At 31.3% G+C, this 16,892-nt stretch overlaps 2 protein-coding genes across 7 annotated transcripts in view; one reads left to right on the forward strand and one right to left on the reverse strand.

Moving 5' to 3' along the window:
- LOC105193964 (transcription factor SUM-1) overlaps positions 1 to 16,892 on the forward strand; it is a 117,975-nt gene that overhangs the window by 68,159 nt on the left and 32,924 nt on the right. The window contains exons 5-6 of one of the 3 annotated variants that reach the window (XM_039451452.1): positions 8,766 to 9,043; positions 9,139 to 9,931. The exons of 1 other annotated variant lie outside the window; for it this stretch is intronic. In XM_039451452.1, the coding sequence (XP_039307386.1) occupies positions 8,766 to 9,043; positions 9,139 to 9,411 (551 nt within the window). In that variant the 3' untranslated portion in view covers positions 9,412 to 9,931. Of the gene's footprint in view, positions 1 to 8,765; positions 9,044 to 9,138; positions 9,932 to 16,892 lie in introns of those variants that run through there. One more of the 3 variants, XM_026138848.2, reaches the window with a different exon arrangement.
- Positions 805 to 16,169, reverse strand: LOC105196590 (glucose dehydrogenase [FAD, quinone]). Of its 4 annotated transcripts, XM_039451449.1 has the most exons (4): positions 15,105 to 15,317; positions 11,169 to 13,010; positions 10,715 to 10,882; positions 805 to 1,128 (listed from the first exon to the last, which is right to left on the reverse strand). In XM_039451449.1, exons 1-3 carry the CDS (start codon positions 15,138 to 15,140, stop codon positions 10,736 to 10,738), a joined length of 2,025 nt encoding a protein of 674 aa, XP_039307383.1. In that variant the 5' UTR covers positions 15,141 to 15,317; the 3' UTR covers positions 805 to 1,128; positions 10,715 to 10,735. The 4 variants fall into 4 exon arrangements, with proteins under 4 accessions (XP_039307383.1, XP_039307384.1, XP_039307385.1 ...); XM_039451450.1 differs by lacking the exons at positions 805 to 1,128; positions 15,105 to 15,317 and adding an exon at positions 15,601 to 16,169 and having other exon boundaries at positions 10,682 to 10,882; XM_039451451.1 differs by lacking the exon at positions 805 to 1,128 and having other exon boundaries at positions 10,682 to 10,882; positions 15,253 to 15,340.

A 16,892-nucleotide genomic window follows, 5' to 3' on the forward strand; every position in this document is an offset into this window, starting at 1 on the left:
CTTGGTTCTCGTCACAATAGGTATTATTTTCAAAAATAATGTTGCATCTTTACTATAACATTGATATTTTTTAATTAGGAAAATTTTATAATGACATTTTTACTAATAACATTAAAACCAAAATTTAGGTAGTTATAAATCAGCACATTTACGTTATCTGTCTTATGATTTTCTTTTAATGAGAGGGTGCGTGCCTTTTATTGATATACTAATTTAAAGTGAATTATATTTGTCGATACATTTGTACTCGCAGCGTTAGCCATTGAAACACTTTTGTTTATTTATATTTGTTTGCGCTGTTTATCTGATCTGATTCTGGATTAATACATTAATAAGAATAATAATTAATAAGAATTGCAATAATTAATATACCTTGAAATGCAACACATTGTTTTAAAAGATAAATAAATAGGCCTTTGGACGAGCAGATTAAAAATAATAGAAAATTAATACATAATTATTCCAAAAAGAAGAACTAAAATGAGTAAGAAATTTGGGAATGTCTATTTGATACGTAGAATATTATAAAAATAAATTTCTGGACGCGTTTCGTATTGCACAAAGCTTTTATCAGTGATATATAAATGACAAAAAGTAAACAAATTGTTCGTTACAATGAATATGTTTAACGTTCAAAGTGACATCTTGGGTGTCACCACGAATTACAGGAATCTAAATAAGCCCTAAATTCAAATCAAAGATAAACACGCAAAAATATATAAAAAATAAATAAGGAAACATAAATAGTTAATAAACACAATGGTAATCTCTATGTTAATTAAATAAAAAATTATATTAATAAATTATATTAATATACTATGATTGTAATCTTGTAGGTAAAATGATTGAAAAAGTAATTCTTGTTTCAACCATTTTTCGTTTTCGGACGAGAATGCGTTGGAGACGGATTATATTAAAATTCTTCATCACGATTGATGGGCATTGTGTTCAACTTAGATCGGCTCTCAGTTGTTACTTCTATGACTTACAAAGACGATTTCTCACATTAATTTAAATAAAAAAGTGGCTAATAAGGGGTTCAATCTTCTGAAAACTTTCCGCAGCAATCGATGTTGCGTAGAATAGTCTAACAATAAGATGTACACATACACGGCGTCCTATAAAGTCCTGTAACGAAAAAATTTGCAAATAATCTTAATATGAATATTGACAAGAAGGATGATAGCTTTTGCTTTTAACAATTTGTTACCTCTTATGGAATAATATTACTAAATAATAATCACGAAAGAATTATTGAAACTAATACTGTACAATATTGGATTCGAATGGTTTTCCAATAATTTCCAATAGTTTTTCGTGAGTTCAATTCTATTTTTCCATAAAGGATATCTAAGCAAATATTAAGCAGTCTGATTTATTAACTTTAAATGCTTATAATTCAAAAATTATAATACAATAATCTGATAAGATAAGAATTTTTGATTGAAAAGAATTTCAGGAATCTATTCTTTAATGTAATATGTTAGTAATAAAAATTACTCACCGCTAATAATTTAAAATATTTGTCAAATGGTGATAATTTATTAAACTGATTTAATATTTATCAACTATAAAAGATTATATGATAACAGCTTCAAAATGTGAAGTAAACATAATGCAGCGACAGAATCAGTTGAATTGCAGATGTGAAATAGCATTGCAGTTTGATTAGACTTCTAGATCTTTCTAACAGTTTTTCTTTATTACATGTTTATTAAATTAATTTTTTATTTGTATAAAAAGCGCTTTCTCGAAAAATTACAAATTAAGTAACTTTAAACTAACTGATGATTAATTAAATCTATTAAATTTTGCAAATTAATCTTTAAGATTAAAAATTACTAGTGTCTTTTATTTTATTGAATATTCTATGTCTGTTAAGTTAGCACCCCCACCACAAAAAACCGAAACCTATGCCACCTATGCCAAAATTAAGTGCTTTTTATGTGCTAATTATGTACCCAATTTGAAATTTTTGTGCTCGAGCGGTTTAGCAGGAAAATGAGATTGAAGGTGGGGGTGCCAGCTTAACGTTAAGCCAGCACCCACTCATATAAATAATTAATAAAATAAAAAAATAAATACACTATAATTAAGTGCTTTTTATGTGCTTTTCAACGATATATAAATAAATGTTCGTACTCAATCTCTTCGACCAGAAAATCGTTCAGAAAGTACAAATACACACTAATGGAACAAGAGTAAACTACCAGAAAGAAAGCAATTCTGAAATTGGTTGTAGGCTTAAAATATTCTCCTATTTATGTGCTTTCAAAATATGCAAGACAGGATTTTTGTGCTCAACCCCTTGATCGAAAAACCGACCCTGAAGTGAGCACCCCACCGTTCAGCTAAAAGAGTAAACTACCAGAAAGAAAGCAATTCTGAAATTCGTTGTAGGCTTAAAATATTCTCCTATTTATGTGCTTTCAAAATATGCAAGACAGGATTTTTGTGCTCAACCCCTTCATCGAAAAACCGACCCTGAAGTGAGCACCCCACCGTTCAGCTACAAGAGTAAACTACCAGAAAGAAAGCAATCCTGAAATTGGTTGTAGGCTTAAAATATTCTCCTATTTATGTGCTTTCAAAATATGCAAGACAGGATTTTTGTGCTTTCAAAATATGCAAGACAGGATTTTTGTGCTCAACCCCTTGATCGAAAAACCGACCCTGAAGTGAGCACCCTATCATTCCGGTACAAGAGTAAAGTTTCAGTGGAAACGCAGACATTGTATTAAGCTTACGATCTAGATTTTTTTTGTTTAAATTTTGCATATATGCGGTATTTAATTTGACGTTTTAAGTATTAATTATATACTTATAGGTAAATCAGTAAATCAGTAATTGAGGGAACAGTAAGGAAATTAAATAAGACTTAAAAATGTTTTGAATATAATTAATTTAAATATATTAAATCACATTTTGTATTGATACATTTATGAATATCGTTTCAATTTTTTTACTTGATGGTAACATCGAAAAATTTGCAAAGTCTAATTTTTATGGAGAATTATTATGTTACTGTAGGACATTTATATGCATACGTTTACACACACACACACACACACACACACACACACACACACACACACACACACACACACACACACACACACACACACACACGCACGTATTCATACATACATACATATATACATACATACGGTTGTGTGCGTGTGCGCGCGCGCGCGCGTGTGTGTGTGTGTGTGTGTGTGTGTTTACATGCTTGCAAGTCCTTTTCTTTCTAGTCCTTTACGTTACGTTCTAGTGCAATGTTACATATAGTTACATATGTTACATAATAGTGCAGTTCACGCTATAATTGCGCGACTAATACTTGAAGGATGAATTAATTTGATGTTTTATTTAGTATCTAGAGTGTATTTGGATGTTATATGCGTGCATGTAATAGGTTAAAATACTTAAAATTGTGGTTATTTTAAAAATGTTTTGTATATCAAAAATTTGAATTAAGAAAATATTAATGTTATAATTTTATATTTTTAAATGACATATAATTTTTAAATATCCTTCATTTATTATCGATGCACGTTAATAAATGCATGTAACAATGTAATATAGTGTACTTGTTTTTCTTATTTACATAATATAAGCAGTTCACGCATTGGCGCGACTTATATCTGCAGAGTATCTTAGTTAAAAGTAAAAATACGCGTTAACCTGCAGATATAATCAATGCTTTTTATGCAAATTCTGATAACATTACGCTACATAAGTAGCAGTTTACGCTCTTGCGCGCGACTAATATTTGAAAGATATTTAGTTACATTAATAATTTTGAAAATAAAAATATATGAAGTATAACATGATCACTGATAGCTTTCAAATATTATCAATGCTTATTATGTAGCTTTCTCCATAACATTTTTTATTAACTTAGTTAAAGATTTGTGACATATTCCTAAAATTGTTTCATTTTAAAAAAATATATATGTACTTGTATAAGTTGCTTAATTATGAATTGATTTTTGAAATTATATTATTTTTATTAAATGCATAATTACGTTGCATATAATATAAGCTGTGGACAAACAGTGTAATTTGCATTTAAAATCTGTTCTGTGTCCTTACAGTCATCATACTTCATCCATTTATTATTTTTTCTGTAACATATAGCTGCATAATGTCCAATAGCGTCTGATGAACGTCTTGTTTGTGTCCCAGGAGCTTTGAAGTTGACAATACCAACCAGATCATAATCTTTTTCCAAAAATGAAAATTTAATTTTTGGGGGGATATTATATAATTTTATATTTGGTTCTTCTCTTTCTTCATGTCCATAAATTTCTAGGATAACATAAGGTCCTGAAAAAAGGTAAAATTTATTAATGTTTAGTAGTAAAGTTATTTTAATCTGTTGATTTAAATCTGTTTAACATTACATCGTTAAATAAATCATGACAATAGTCTTCATATATTTAATAAAATGTTATTAATAATTACCTGTATGTGAAAATGTTGTTGTTTCAAAACCATTGCAATTTGTTTGGCAACAATGTCGAGATCCTTGTATTGTTATGTTATTTTCTATTGCGTTAAAGTCCTGCTGTATTAATAAATTTATATCTGCATGAAGCAGTGGGAATGTTTTCTTTCTCTCTTTACATCCATTCGAGCATTTTGACACTTCGCTAAAGGATATTTTCGCTAGAGGATATTTTGCAAATAATTTATTACATAAAGATCCAATATTCACTGCACAATCAATTAAAATACAGCTGTTTGGCAATGGTGTTCCTGTAAAAATTTCATTTAAAATTTCGGCTCTTAATTTGTAAGAATATTTTTTAATACCGTGAGTTGCAATATTGATTACTAATTTAAAAAATATATGTGAATTGTTTAAGGGTATAAAATTTTTAATTTCATTTTTATCAAAGTATGCTGCAAGAAATAATTGTAGAATACTGTCAAAAGCACAAGTATTAGTAAGAGAAAATCTATTACTACCCATTTTTACTGATTGGGTGGTAATGTTACCACCATTTTTCATTATAGGAATTTTTAAAATTTTATCATCTATTGAAAGTTGATTTTCAATATTATCTGTTTGTAAATATTTGCTTCTTGTTTTCTTTTCCTTGGTTTTTGCTAATCCACGCCAATTTTCCACTTCCCTTGTTGGTAATACATCATTAATAATATTGTTGTCATTGCAATTTTTACAAATTCTTGCTTGTCCGTAACCTTCTTCACCTAAAGGTACAGAACATCCATCTATCGCATGCACAGCTTTTTTGCAAATATTACATTTATGTGCACCAGTAGGTTCATCTCCATTTGCACAAACTGGACAAGATTTTTCTATATTTGGTACATTATTGGTTTCATCACTTAATTTGACTGTATTTTCTATTGTGCCTTCTACGGATTCATTACTTGTATCAATGCTTTGCTCTTCCGGTTTATTCTTTTCTTCTATATGTCTAGATTGCGCAAGTTTAATACGTCCACTCAAGAAATCTACATGTTTGGAGACAAATTCATCTACTCGCATTGGCGTTTCTTCGTTTTTAAGAAAAATATTTTTTACTATGTTAAAATCTGCTTCTACCGATGCACTACTTGCTGGTGTTCGCCCATATCCAAATTTGTCACGACATATACATGACCACATTGGTAAATATTTAATGTCTTTCATTATTCGCTCAGCAAATTTTGGCAGATAATGTGCATTTTCACGATCTCCTTCAACAATGTTAACTACCTCCATGACATCATTTTCGATTGCTTTAGCCCATTCTGTCCATTTGTTTAAGTTATTGTCCTCATATTCTTCATCATTCGTAGCTTCTTCAATTTCTGCATTTTGAAATAAATTTTCTTCTATTGGTGAAGATATGAGAGATTTGATTTTTATTTTATGTTCTTCACAGATTGTTAATGTGCCATCTGATGTTACTCCTTCTGTTTCACTGTGTGCAATTACTAAAATGGATGTTAACATAATTTTTGCCATCTCTTCATTACGACATAAAATTAGTTGACCCAGTAAAGATAAATAAAATTGTTTAATACGAATCCGAACATCTTTCAAAAAAGTTGCATATTTTTTTATAAAATGTGCTACATCGATACGGATGTAACAATCCGGTACATTAATATCTTTGCAAGCATCAGTATAATTTTCGATTGTCAAATATCCAGAAAAACTACGAACTGCTGCTATTAAAAGAGCTTTAGAGAAATCACAAACTACTTCTCGAGGACGAGGTGCTCCTGGTCGTATCCATTCAATTAGCCAAAATTGAATAGAGTTCGTATTATGACTTTCTGTCAACATTTGTGCTACTGGATAGAGACCTATTCGATCACAATTTATTACACAATTGTACAAAAATATATATTTTGAATTTGAATTATTTGGTTTACGAATTTTTTTTACTATGCTTCCGGTTGCATCAATATATACACAAGCAGGTTCTGAAACTGCGTATGCTCGATAAACATCTAATTGATAATTTCCCCAATAATGTACATAAAATGGGTCTAATCCAATATTATGTATGATACCTGCTAATTTATCAAACTGCATTATATGTAAAGCTTTTATAGGATCTTCATGAATATATTTTTTCTTCAATATTTCATGTTTTGCAGTACGTAATACTTGAGCACTATATAAATGTGGAGGTTCTATATCATTATGATCCATATATTGTTCTGCCATTTCCACTCTATATGCCATTGCAGATTTTCCACGTAAATTTTCTACGACAGTTTCTCGTATTGGCTTACGAAGATAACGTTTACCACAACGTCCATTACCTTCTGTGAATCTGCAAGTTATTTTTGTACTTATATCATTTTCATCTAAATTATTAATTTTACATCTAATAACTGAACCACAGCGGCAACTTCCGTTTGCATATCCTGATTGGCCGTCACGAGTCAGCTTATGGTTTTTAAAATTAAAACCACATGAAAGTTTGGTAGCTTCCCAAATCTTTTGGCACAATACATGCTGCCACATTCCTGATTGCAAAACTGTATGTTCTCTTACAACCTTATTACGATTACGTTTATTCGTTTTTCGATATTTCTTATAAACTATCATGGATTGAAAATCACTTTTTGGTATAGTTATAGTAAAAATAGTTTCTGTTTTTTTATGTGGCATACAATACGATTCATCTTGTGATGTCGTAGATTCACTCATGCACATAGATTCATTTTTCGAGGTTTCGTTTCCTTCACTTCTCATGGAATTATTACTTTCATTTTGTTTATTCAAAGAAAAAGAATTTGTGAGTATCTCCCGAATGTTAAATCTGTTACATGAAACAAACGTATAAAGAGCTATCGGTGTCATCAAATCATCCATTTGTTTTGATAATGTTAACCATATTTCTTCGTGTTTCGATATTATTTTTCCATTATTTAATATAATTTGATTTTTATAATTTGTTAAAAGTTCAATCACTTTACTCTTATCTAGTTTAATAGGTCTTCCGCGACGAATAGGCATGATTATTTAATATTTATACTGCGTTATCGAACACACACTATTACCGAATATTATAAAATAATTATTTTTGCACTAAATAAAACGAAATAGAAAAAAAATAGAAATAAAACCATAAATATATGGTAAATACGATATCACTATATGCGACGATATGAAATCACGATACTTTCACGTTCGCATTACAGCACCGAATGATTATTTTATGAAAAATCTAAGCTGTTCAATGATACCTCTGAATTTGAAAGAAGAGGGGAGGGGGAAAAAAGTTCCACGAATTGAGTGGAATAACCAACTATTACAAAGTTTACTGTGTCGAGCCTCCTTCTTTTTATCTACGGTTCACTTTTCCGGCCTAAAATTTTTTGTAATGTATGTCCGCGCGGCGGACAATGCCGAGTGCGACGCTGCGACAATAGAAGAGTAAATACACGACAAAAAATTCAAGACCTAGCTCGCCAATAAGATGCATCCCGAATTTCACTGCGTCGTCACATTTTCGTTAGTCGTTCGCCAGCAGTGAGCAGAGACAGCACGATTGCAGAAAAACAGACTTAAAGAATGGAAGTAGAAAGTAAGTTACAAAAGTTTATATATTTTTTATCTCTTCAAGAATATTGCTATACATATACACTGGTACTTGATAACAATCGCATCTTTGGTAGGCAGGTAGAGATTAAATTGAAAAAAGTTCTTTACGAGTTTCTCAATACAATTAATAAGAAATTCGAGATTCGTAAATTAGCATATGTCCAAGCCACTCAACAAAAGAAAATGGGTTTAAAGTTAAAACTGTAGCAAGATGTGTTGAGGTATACTGTGCAAATGGCAAAATTATATTATAGTTACATGTCGTTTCTGCGTAGCTAATACAGTTCATATATCAATTCATTAACTAATTAAGCAATCTTAATTAATTTCTTAGTTATACTGAGAAACTCGCAAAATGATAATGGAATCTTTCTAAACTTAACTTCTGTATAAGAGATAGAATTGTTATGAGATACCTTATACACATTCATATACGAGCGCGCACGCACGCATGCACGCACGCACGCACGCACGCACGCACACGCACACACACACACACACACACACACACACACACACACACAAAATGTGTATATCACCTATTATTTATTTTGTTAATATAACTAAATATAAACATAACATGTATTTTATGTGTGTGTGTGTGCACACACGCGCACGCGCGCACACACACACACACACACACACACACACACATATATATATATAAAATATTGTACATTTACAGAATCAAATAAAAAAATTAAAAGAAGTCAATTATGGAGATCGCGGCAGAAAAGTAAATGTAGACGGCGAGAAAAACTACAAAATTTACTTTCAGCTTCTAAAGAAGCTCAGGGAGAGCAGTCAAAAGAAGTGCAGCAAACGGAAAAAGATCAACCGCAACAAGAAGACCAGACACAAAAACAACCGCAAATACAAAAACAACCGCAAAACAAAAATTATTTTCAAGAACAATTACAAAAATGGCAACAGCAGCGAACAGAACAGCAACAACCTCAACAGGTAATAACGTAAAATAACATAAAAATATAATTTGATAAAAATAAAGAACATCTCTTTATGTATATGTACATAATAAGACTTTCTCTTATTTTCAGCCAACCAATGAAATCCCAAACATACAACAGATGTGGCAACAGTTGCAACAGTTGCAACAGCTGTATATGGAAAACAATAATATGACAAATATAAGGACTGGAATAGAAACACTAAACATCAACAATCAAAATAGAGGACGAGGACTATGGCGAGGACAAAGACGAGAACGAGGACGAGCACGAGGACGAGGACGAGGACATGGACGTGGACGTGGACGTGGACGTGGACGTGGATATATAGGAAACACATATATACACAGAGGAAATGTATAACATTTATAATACACCTACTTAACACCATTATATTTAAATACATAACATATTTTTAAAAATACATTCTTGTAACAAAATTTGTATGTTTTTTAAATAACTACACATGAACCTTCTTACTTAATATAATACATGTACTTAGCATTTTAAGAAAAACAACTATAAAAGCTTCCAAGAATTTAATAATTTAAAATTTGAAAAATATTTTGGTTTAGAGAAATAATACAATCTGAAATTCATCACTCTTATTCACCTATTCGTGGATTCGTCGTTTATTTCGTGCTACAATTTTATTTAAAGCGCGACGAATATAAGAATATGCGATACTCTACGCACATTTTTACATCAACAATTTCTGCCGTTTTAATAAAATTGAAAACGAATAATCAGAAGAAATTATTCTAATACCCTTGTAGCTGAACGGTGGGGTGCTCACCTCAGGGTCGGTTTTTCGATCAAGGGGTTGAGCACAAAAATCCTGTCTTGCATATTTTGAAAGCACATAAATAGGAGAATATTTTAAGCCTACAACCAATTTCAGGATTGCTTTCTTTCTGGTAGTTTACTCTTGTAGCTGAACGGTGGGGTGCTCACTTCAGGGTCGGTTTTTCGATGAAGGGGTTGAGCACAAAAATCCTGTCTTGCATATTTTGAAAGCACATAAATAGGAGAATATTTTAAGCCTACAACGAATTTCAGAATTGCTTTCTTTCTGGTAGTTTACTCTTGTAGCTGAACGGTGGGGTGCTCACTTCAGGGTCGGTTTTTCGATCAAGGGGTTGAGCACAAAAATCCTGTCTTGCATATTTTGAAAGCACATATATAGGAGAATATTTTAAGCCTACAACCAATTTCAGAATTGCTTTCTTTCTGGTAGTTTACTCTTGTTCCATTAGTGTGTATTTGTACTTTCTGAACGATTTTCTGGTCGAAGAGATTGAGTACGAACATTTATTTATATATCGTTGAAAAGCACATAAAAAGCACTTAATTCTAGTGTATTTATTTTTTTATTTTATTAATTATTTATATGAGTGGGTGCTGGCTTAACGTTAAGCTGGCACCCCCACCTTCAATCTCATTTTCCTGCTAAACCGCTCGAGCACAAAAATTTCAAATTGGGTACATAATTAGCACATAAAAAGCACTTAATTTTGGCATAGGTGGCGTTTCGGTTTTGTGGGGTGGGGGTGCTAACTTAACAGACATGAATATTCTCTTATATTTTTCAAATTTACATTTTAATCGTAAAATGATAATGAAAAAGTAGAAAAATGATATAATTACTTTACATTATTTACATTACATTTATAAAAGTTTATTCTTGTCACAAATTCTTTAAGTAATTCCATTCTTCTTTGATCATGTCTGCCGCCTTCTCGGCGATCATGAGAACAGGTATATTTGTATGTGCTGCTACAATTTCTGGCATGATCGATGCATCTGCTACTCGTAATCCTTGAATACCAATTACCTGTATAACATTAAATATGAGAAATTAATATATATTATACTACGTAAAAACTTTTGATAGAAAAAATCCTATCATTTTGAATATGGATATTTGATTCGTGAATTTACTAATATAAATTGTTTTTTTTTTTTTTTTTTTTTTTATCAGAAAAGGATAGAAAACGATACATATTAATGAAATTTTCGATGGAAAATAATAAAATAAAAATCATATCGTTTTCAACGTGGATTTTGGATATACTACTCATTATTCTGCGTAAACCTCAGCGTATTTTATAAGAAAATACCTTTAATTTAGGATCAACGACAGCAGTTGGATCTCTCCTTGCTCCCATTTTACAAGTTCCAGAATAATGAAAAATCGTGGAGCTTAATAATTTTACTTGGCATTCCCAATAAGTATCAGAATCATATTCATAATTGTCGCATTCAGTATAATTAATTTTTAGCAACTGAGAATCTAATGCCTGCATTGTCTTCGTTTGACTGAAACGTATTGCAGTTCTAACACCAGCGATCATTGTCCTCATATCGTCTGGATCGTCAAAATAATTTAACACAATCTCTGGTTTAACATTAATGTCGTTAGCCAATAGCGTTATCCGACCACGACTTTTTGGTTTCAACAATACTACCCCATTGCTCCAACCATATGTGCCACTGTACTTGCTCCATTCCTGACGTATAGAATTTTTTAGATTCATTACTTCTGAAATAGTGTAGTCTTCTTTAAATGAACCACTAAAAAACAACATTTCGATATCCGGCAGACCATTATGTTTTTCTGGTTGTTTTGTATTGATGAATCCGACGGCCTCGCATCCGCCTGGAATTGTGAATGGTCCTTTTTGCTTTAATAAAAAATCCGTTACGTATGGATTGATAGGATTTACCTGTTCAGATATTACTATACTTATTGATGCATTTATTGTCCACGTTAATCCAAAAAAGGCTACGTGATCCATAAGATTCTCGCCGACTGGCGCGTCTTGCACGACATCAATACCTAATTTGGTAAGATGTTTCGCTGGTCCAATACCCGACAGCATTAACAATTGTGATGATCCGATAGCGCCTGCGCATAGAATCACTTCTTTACTCGCAAACACACGTATAATTTTATCATTTTTTACGAACTTTACACCGATTGCTTGATTTGTAGCACGATCGATTAGCACTTTTGTCACCGTACTCTCAACAGTCAAATGAAGATTGCTGCGATCGCGTATGGGTTGCAAGTATGCTCTATTGCTGCTCATGCGAGTACTGTTGAAAGTTGTGGTCTGTAAATATGAGACACCTATTTTGTTCTTTTCGTTGTAATCTACTATTGGATATCCTAGTTCTTTGCCTGCTTCGAGAAATATTTTTGCCAACGGCGTGCGAAATTCTGGGTAGCTGATGTGCATTGGTCCATCGGTACCATGATAAACAGTATCCGACTCTAGCTCTGGTACGTGTATTGTTTCTAATTTTTTAAAATACTTCAGAACATTCTTGTATGCCCAGCCATCGTTTCCCATCTTGGCCCAATGATCATAATCCTCACTGTATCCTCTGTTGGCGATCATAAAGTTCAATACACTGCTACCGCCAACTACTTTTCCTGTTGATAAAACGCAACTTTTGCCATTCATACCTTGACAGTATTTATCGGATGGCTTGCTTCGATAATCTCGATTGATGTTGGTTTTTTGAAGAGCACCCGCTATTAGCGGGATATCCATGTATAGGCTTTCATGGGGTCCATCTTCGATCAGTAACACTTTAATCGAAGAAACCTCGCTCAATCTCGAGGCTATAGCCGCACCGGCAGTTCCAGCGCCAATCACTATGAAATCGTACGTGTCTCCGGATTGCGGTGTCATGTCCGGTACTTGTTCGGCTGAATAACGTTGACTCTGTTTCCAAAAATTCCAGATTCCCGTGCCCAGTCGTAATACATTCATTAATCTTGATCCATCTGTATCATTGCCGTAAAGGTTGTTGTATTTGTTTGGTAGGTATAGTTGTAATAGGCCGATGATGATGGCAATCAGAACGAAAAAAATCGATGCCTTTTTCATTATGTTCCTTGAGTGTCCTTCTTCTGAAGTAATGATAAGATACTGGATGCTCGGTTTGTATACCTATATTATATAATAAATACTTTTAAAGATGTCACACGAATACAGACTACAATTATAAGCAAATTTGAAGTAGAATCCATATTATCAAATTGAGACTTAATTTTAACTTTTTACTGAAACTTTTGGGAGTTCTCTCACAAGATATGTTTAAAATGTTTAAATTATCACTGAATCGTTGCAAATTATTCCACAGGTATAGTTATTTTCTATGCCTCGTCACTTAGCAGTCCGAAGACCGGTAGCATCATCCAGTTACAAGTAAAAAGTTGTAACGTTAAATTTTTTTGTACGATTAAGAAATGATTCGTGACGTACTTGTGACGTAGTAAAATGTTTTTTTTTTTTTACTATGGATTTTTGACATATGGATTCTGTTGAATACGCAATGTGAGATGATGTAATATACTGTCAAAAGGATATTGTTGAAAGGTAAATTAATGCTTCTGAGTCCTCAATTATTTAAGCTTTTATCAATCTTCAAGTACTACTAATTACTACTAATTTAATAATACAGAATAATTTAAAGTAATTACGTTTTTTTCATAATTAACAATAAGTTGTTATAAAGACAAACAAAGAAAAAAAAATAAGTTTTGCTTTAGAATCGTATGTTTTATAGACAGACTATCAAATAGATTATTGCAGAACATAAATAATAGAAAATTTTTTATTATAAAAATGAAAATTACATAAATTTGTTGAAAGGTACGGTCCGAGTAGAGGAGAAGAGTGTATTATTGTTACTGTCGATAATGTGGCTTCTTTTATTATTTCCGTTATTAGGTGACGTATTCTAACAGTTGCTTAAAAAGTTATTCGTTTAGTAACCTGCCGTTTCTTAGTAATGTTAATATGCTAATACATAATAACTGATAATTGTTATAAGGCATTTTTACTTTTGAGCACTTCTAAACTTTTGCAAGGTACACTTTTAACCTTTAATTACATACACTCTTCCTCATTATTCTCAAACTCAAGTGTGTTATCACACGAAGGTACATACACTCGAGTGCATTTTTTTGTTATTTAACTTTTTATTTGGCCGTATACATTTTGAGTTATGCAAAGTTAAAACAATAATATGGAATTTTGTATATATGGTTTTTTAAGCGAAATTTTTATATCGAAATATTTCTTCCATAAATCGATTGTCATTCTAAAGGGCGGTGTTGAGAAACATTAAAGACATCATTTTATGCTTGTTCTTCCATGTTAAACAAGGGTAAAATGATATTTTTAACAAAATTTCTAATAGTATTTCTCAATATTTTTGAACGCAAGAAAATTCCAAATCAGGAAAATTTTAAACAATGGAAAATTAAAAATATATAATTTTGTAAGATACTGTATTTGTTTTAAATTAAACTAATTTTTTTCAATTATTTTTATAGATATCTATATTACAACCATTTTTTTCTGTCACCGAGTGCATTAGATGATGAAGTGCATTAGATTTTTATAAATCACGTCCTAAATAATAAATATCTCATTACTTTGAGCTTAGAATATATCAAACAATACTTTGACGAATGTAATCGTTCAAATTTCAATAAAAAATAGTAATTATAAACAAAATTATTTAATAAAATGAAAATGGTTGCCATATTACTCTCTTCTCCTCTATTAGTTATATTGTTCAATGTTTATTTTGAAATATATAAGTTCCGACGACATATCGTTTTCATTATTTGAATTAAAATAATCGTTAATTCCCCCAATTAAATATTATTTAAGATATGTGTTTTAATCGATTATTGTCTTTGCTGGGAAACTGGGATTCACGTATAAAATGAAAATGTGAATATATGAACATTGATTTAACTCGAATGTGTTTCAACCTGAACGTAGTCATGATACAAACTGTGTTTGTTAAAATTTATGTCAAAATACCTCATTAATATAGAAGCAAGCAATTAATTTTAAAATTTCATCAATGTAACGACAAATATGTGGTCTAATTTCTTCGATGTAACGAGAGAAATCTGTACCAGACTCAATAGATATCGTTACATCGATGAAATTCCGAAATTAATTGATTGTGTGTTAACGATGTGTGTGGATATATATTTTTAACATAATATTCGTATTACTCACATCGAGATTAAAATGAACGAAAATTGTAGTGGTCATCGAAGTAAAAGGGGGCTATATAGAATTGTTTTTTAGGGATGCCCTAACCCAAATATAAAAATGTTTTTCATACGATTATTTTTTATTAAAATAAATGATTTTGAAAACTCACAATGGATTTGTCCGGATTCTACTGCTACACCCTGTGTGTGTGTGTGTGTGTGTGTGTGTGTGTGTGTGTGTGTGTGTGTGTGTATCTATATGAATGTATATGTTTATATATGTTTATATATATATGTGTGTGTATAAGTATATATATGTATGTATATGTGTGTGTGTGTGTATATATATATATATATATATATGTGTATATGTATGTATGTATGTATGTATGTATGTATGTATGTATGTATGTATGTATGTATGTATGTATGTATGTATGTATAATAGAAGCAACAAGTTCAATTCAAAAACTGCCTCTACTTTAAAAAAATTAAATTTTCAAAAATCAATTCCTCACCAATTTAAAATAAAAAAAATTAAAGTCGTAATATCAAATCCTTAGCTCCATCCGCAGTAAATAACATTCTTCGTCGTCGACCACCACTTCCGTCCACTAACACACCACGTGCTGTCCTCGAAAGCGTTCTTGACATGTGCTGTCCTCGTCGAGAGATCACGAGGATGTACCATGAACCGACTGTAGCTCACGCATCGCGCTTTTCGCGAAAGTAGCTAAACGAAACGAGAGAGAGACACGAGCATGCACGGTTGTTTACGCGATGTGTCTGCTTCGCAAACCCAAATATATTGACAGGTTAGGAAACCTGTCACCTTAACCTACCCACTACATGTCAGCGTTCAGCGTTCCCATGTTTCGAGAGGGCGCTTATTGTATATGGCGCTAAAAATTATCGTATTTGAACAAAAATTATTGTACTCTCAAAAATATTAATAAAATAAATTTAAAAACTATTTCTTTTAGTAGAGATAATCATAAAAGTAAGTTCATAATCAATATTATGTCATACAGCACAGAGAGATTGCAGGAACATTGTAGAATGATTTCATTGAAACATTGTAATATTGCATATTAATTGCGAAACATTGCTGCAACATTGCTGGAAGATTGCAGCAACATTAAGATGTCCGCTTTTTGAAATATTGAAACATTGAAACATCCCATTGCAATGTTATGAAGTTGTCCAAAATATTCACATAAATATTATTACACCACATAATTCCAATGAATAAAACAATATTTTTGTAACATTTTAAAAAACATTTTTTGCCAAAATATCTTGGGAATATTTTTTCGAAATTTCTTGGAAATTTTCAAGCGATCACCCATCTAAGTCGCGATTCCGGTGAACGTTGCTTGACCTCCGTAATCGCTGCGAACTGATTTCTCATGATGACCTGTGAACACTTTATGCTGATATGTGTATATAATTGGTAGATCAGGTCAATCAATATATGTTATCGAAGAAATGAAATATGTATAATTAAAGCACAGTATTTATATAAACAAATATAAAATTAGTTTTTTTTTACTAATTTTGCAAATGCATCTTTGAATATCTGTCTGTTATTTGTTTAAATAAGAATGCAATTAGAAAATATATATCAATATAATACAATAATTAAATTAAATATAAAGAAATTTTTATTAAAAAAACAATTAAAAAATATTGTTTGTTCATTAGAATGTAGATTAAGGTTTCTTCATATATGGACCTATTTCGTCTATTGATATGAATATTTATGTTTCTTAACAATACTATGATGCACACAACACTACGGGACCGCATG

The sequence above is a fragment of the Solenopsis invicta genome, chromosome 7 (genome assembly GCF_016802725.1).
Source record: "Solenopsis invicta isolate M01_SB chromosome 7, UNIL_Sinv_3.0, whole genome shotgun sequence".
In the NCBI taxonomy this organism is placed as follows: Eukaryota; Metazoa; Arthropoda; class Insecta; order Hymenoptera; family Formicidae; genus Solenopsis; species Solenopsis invicta.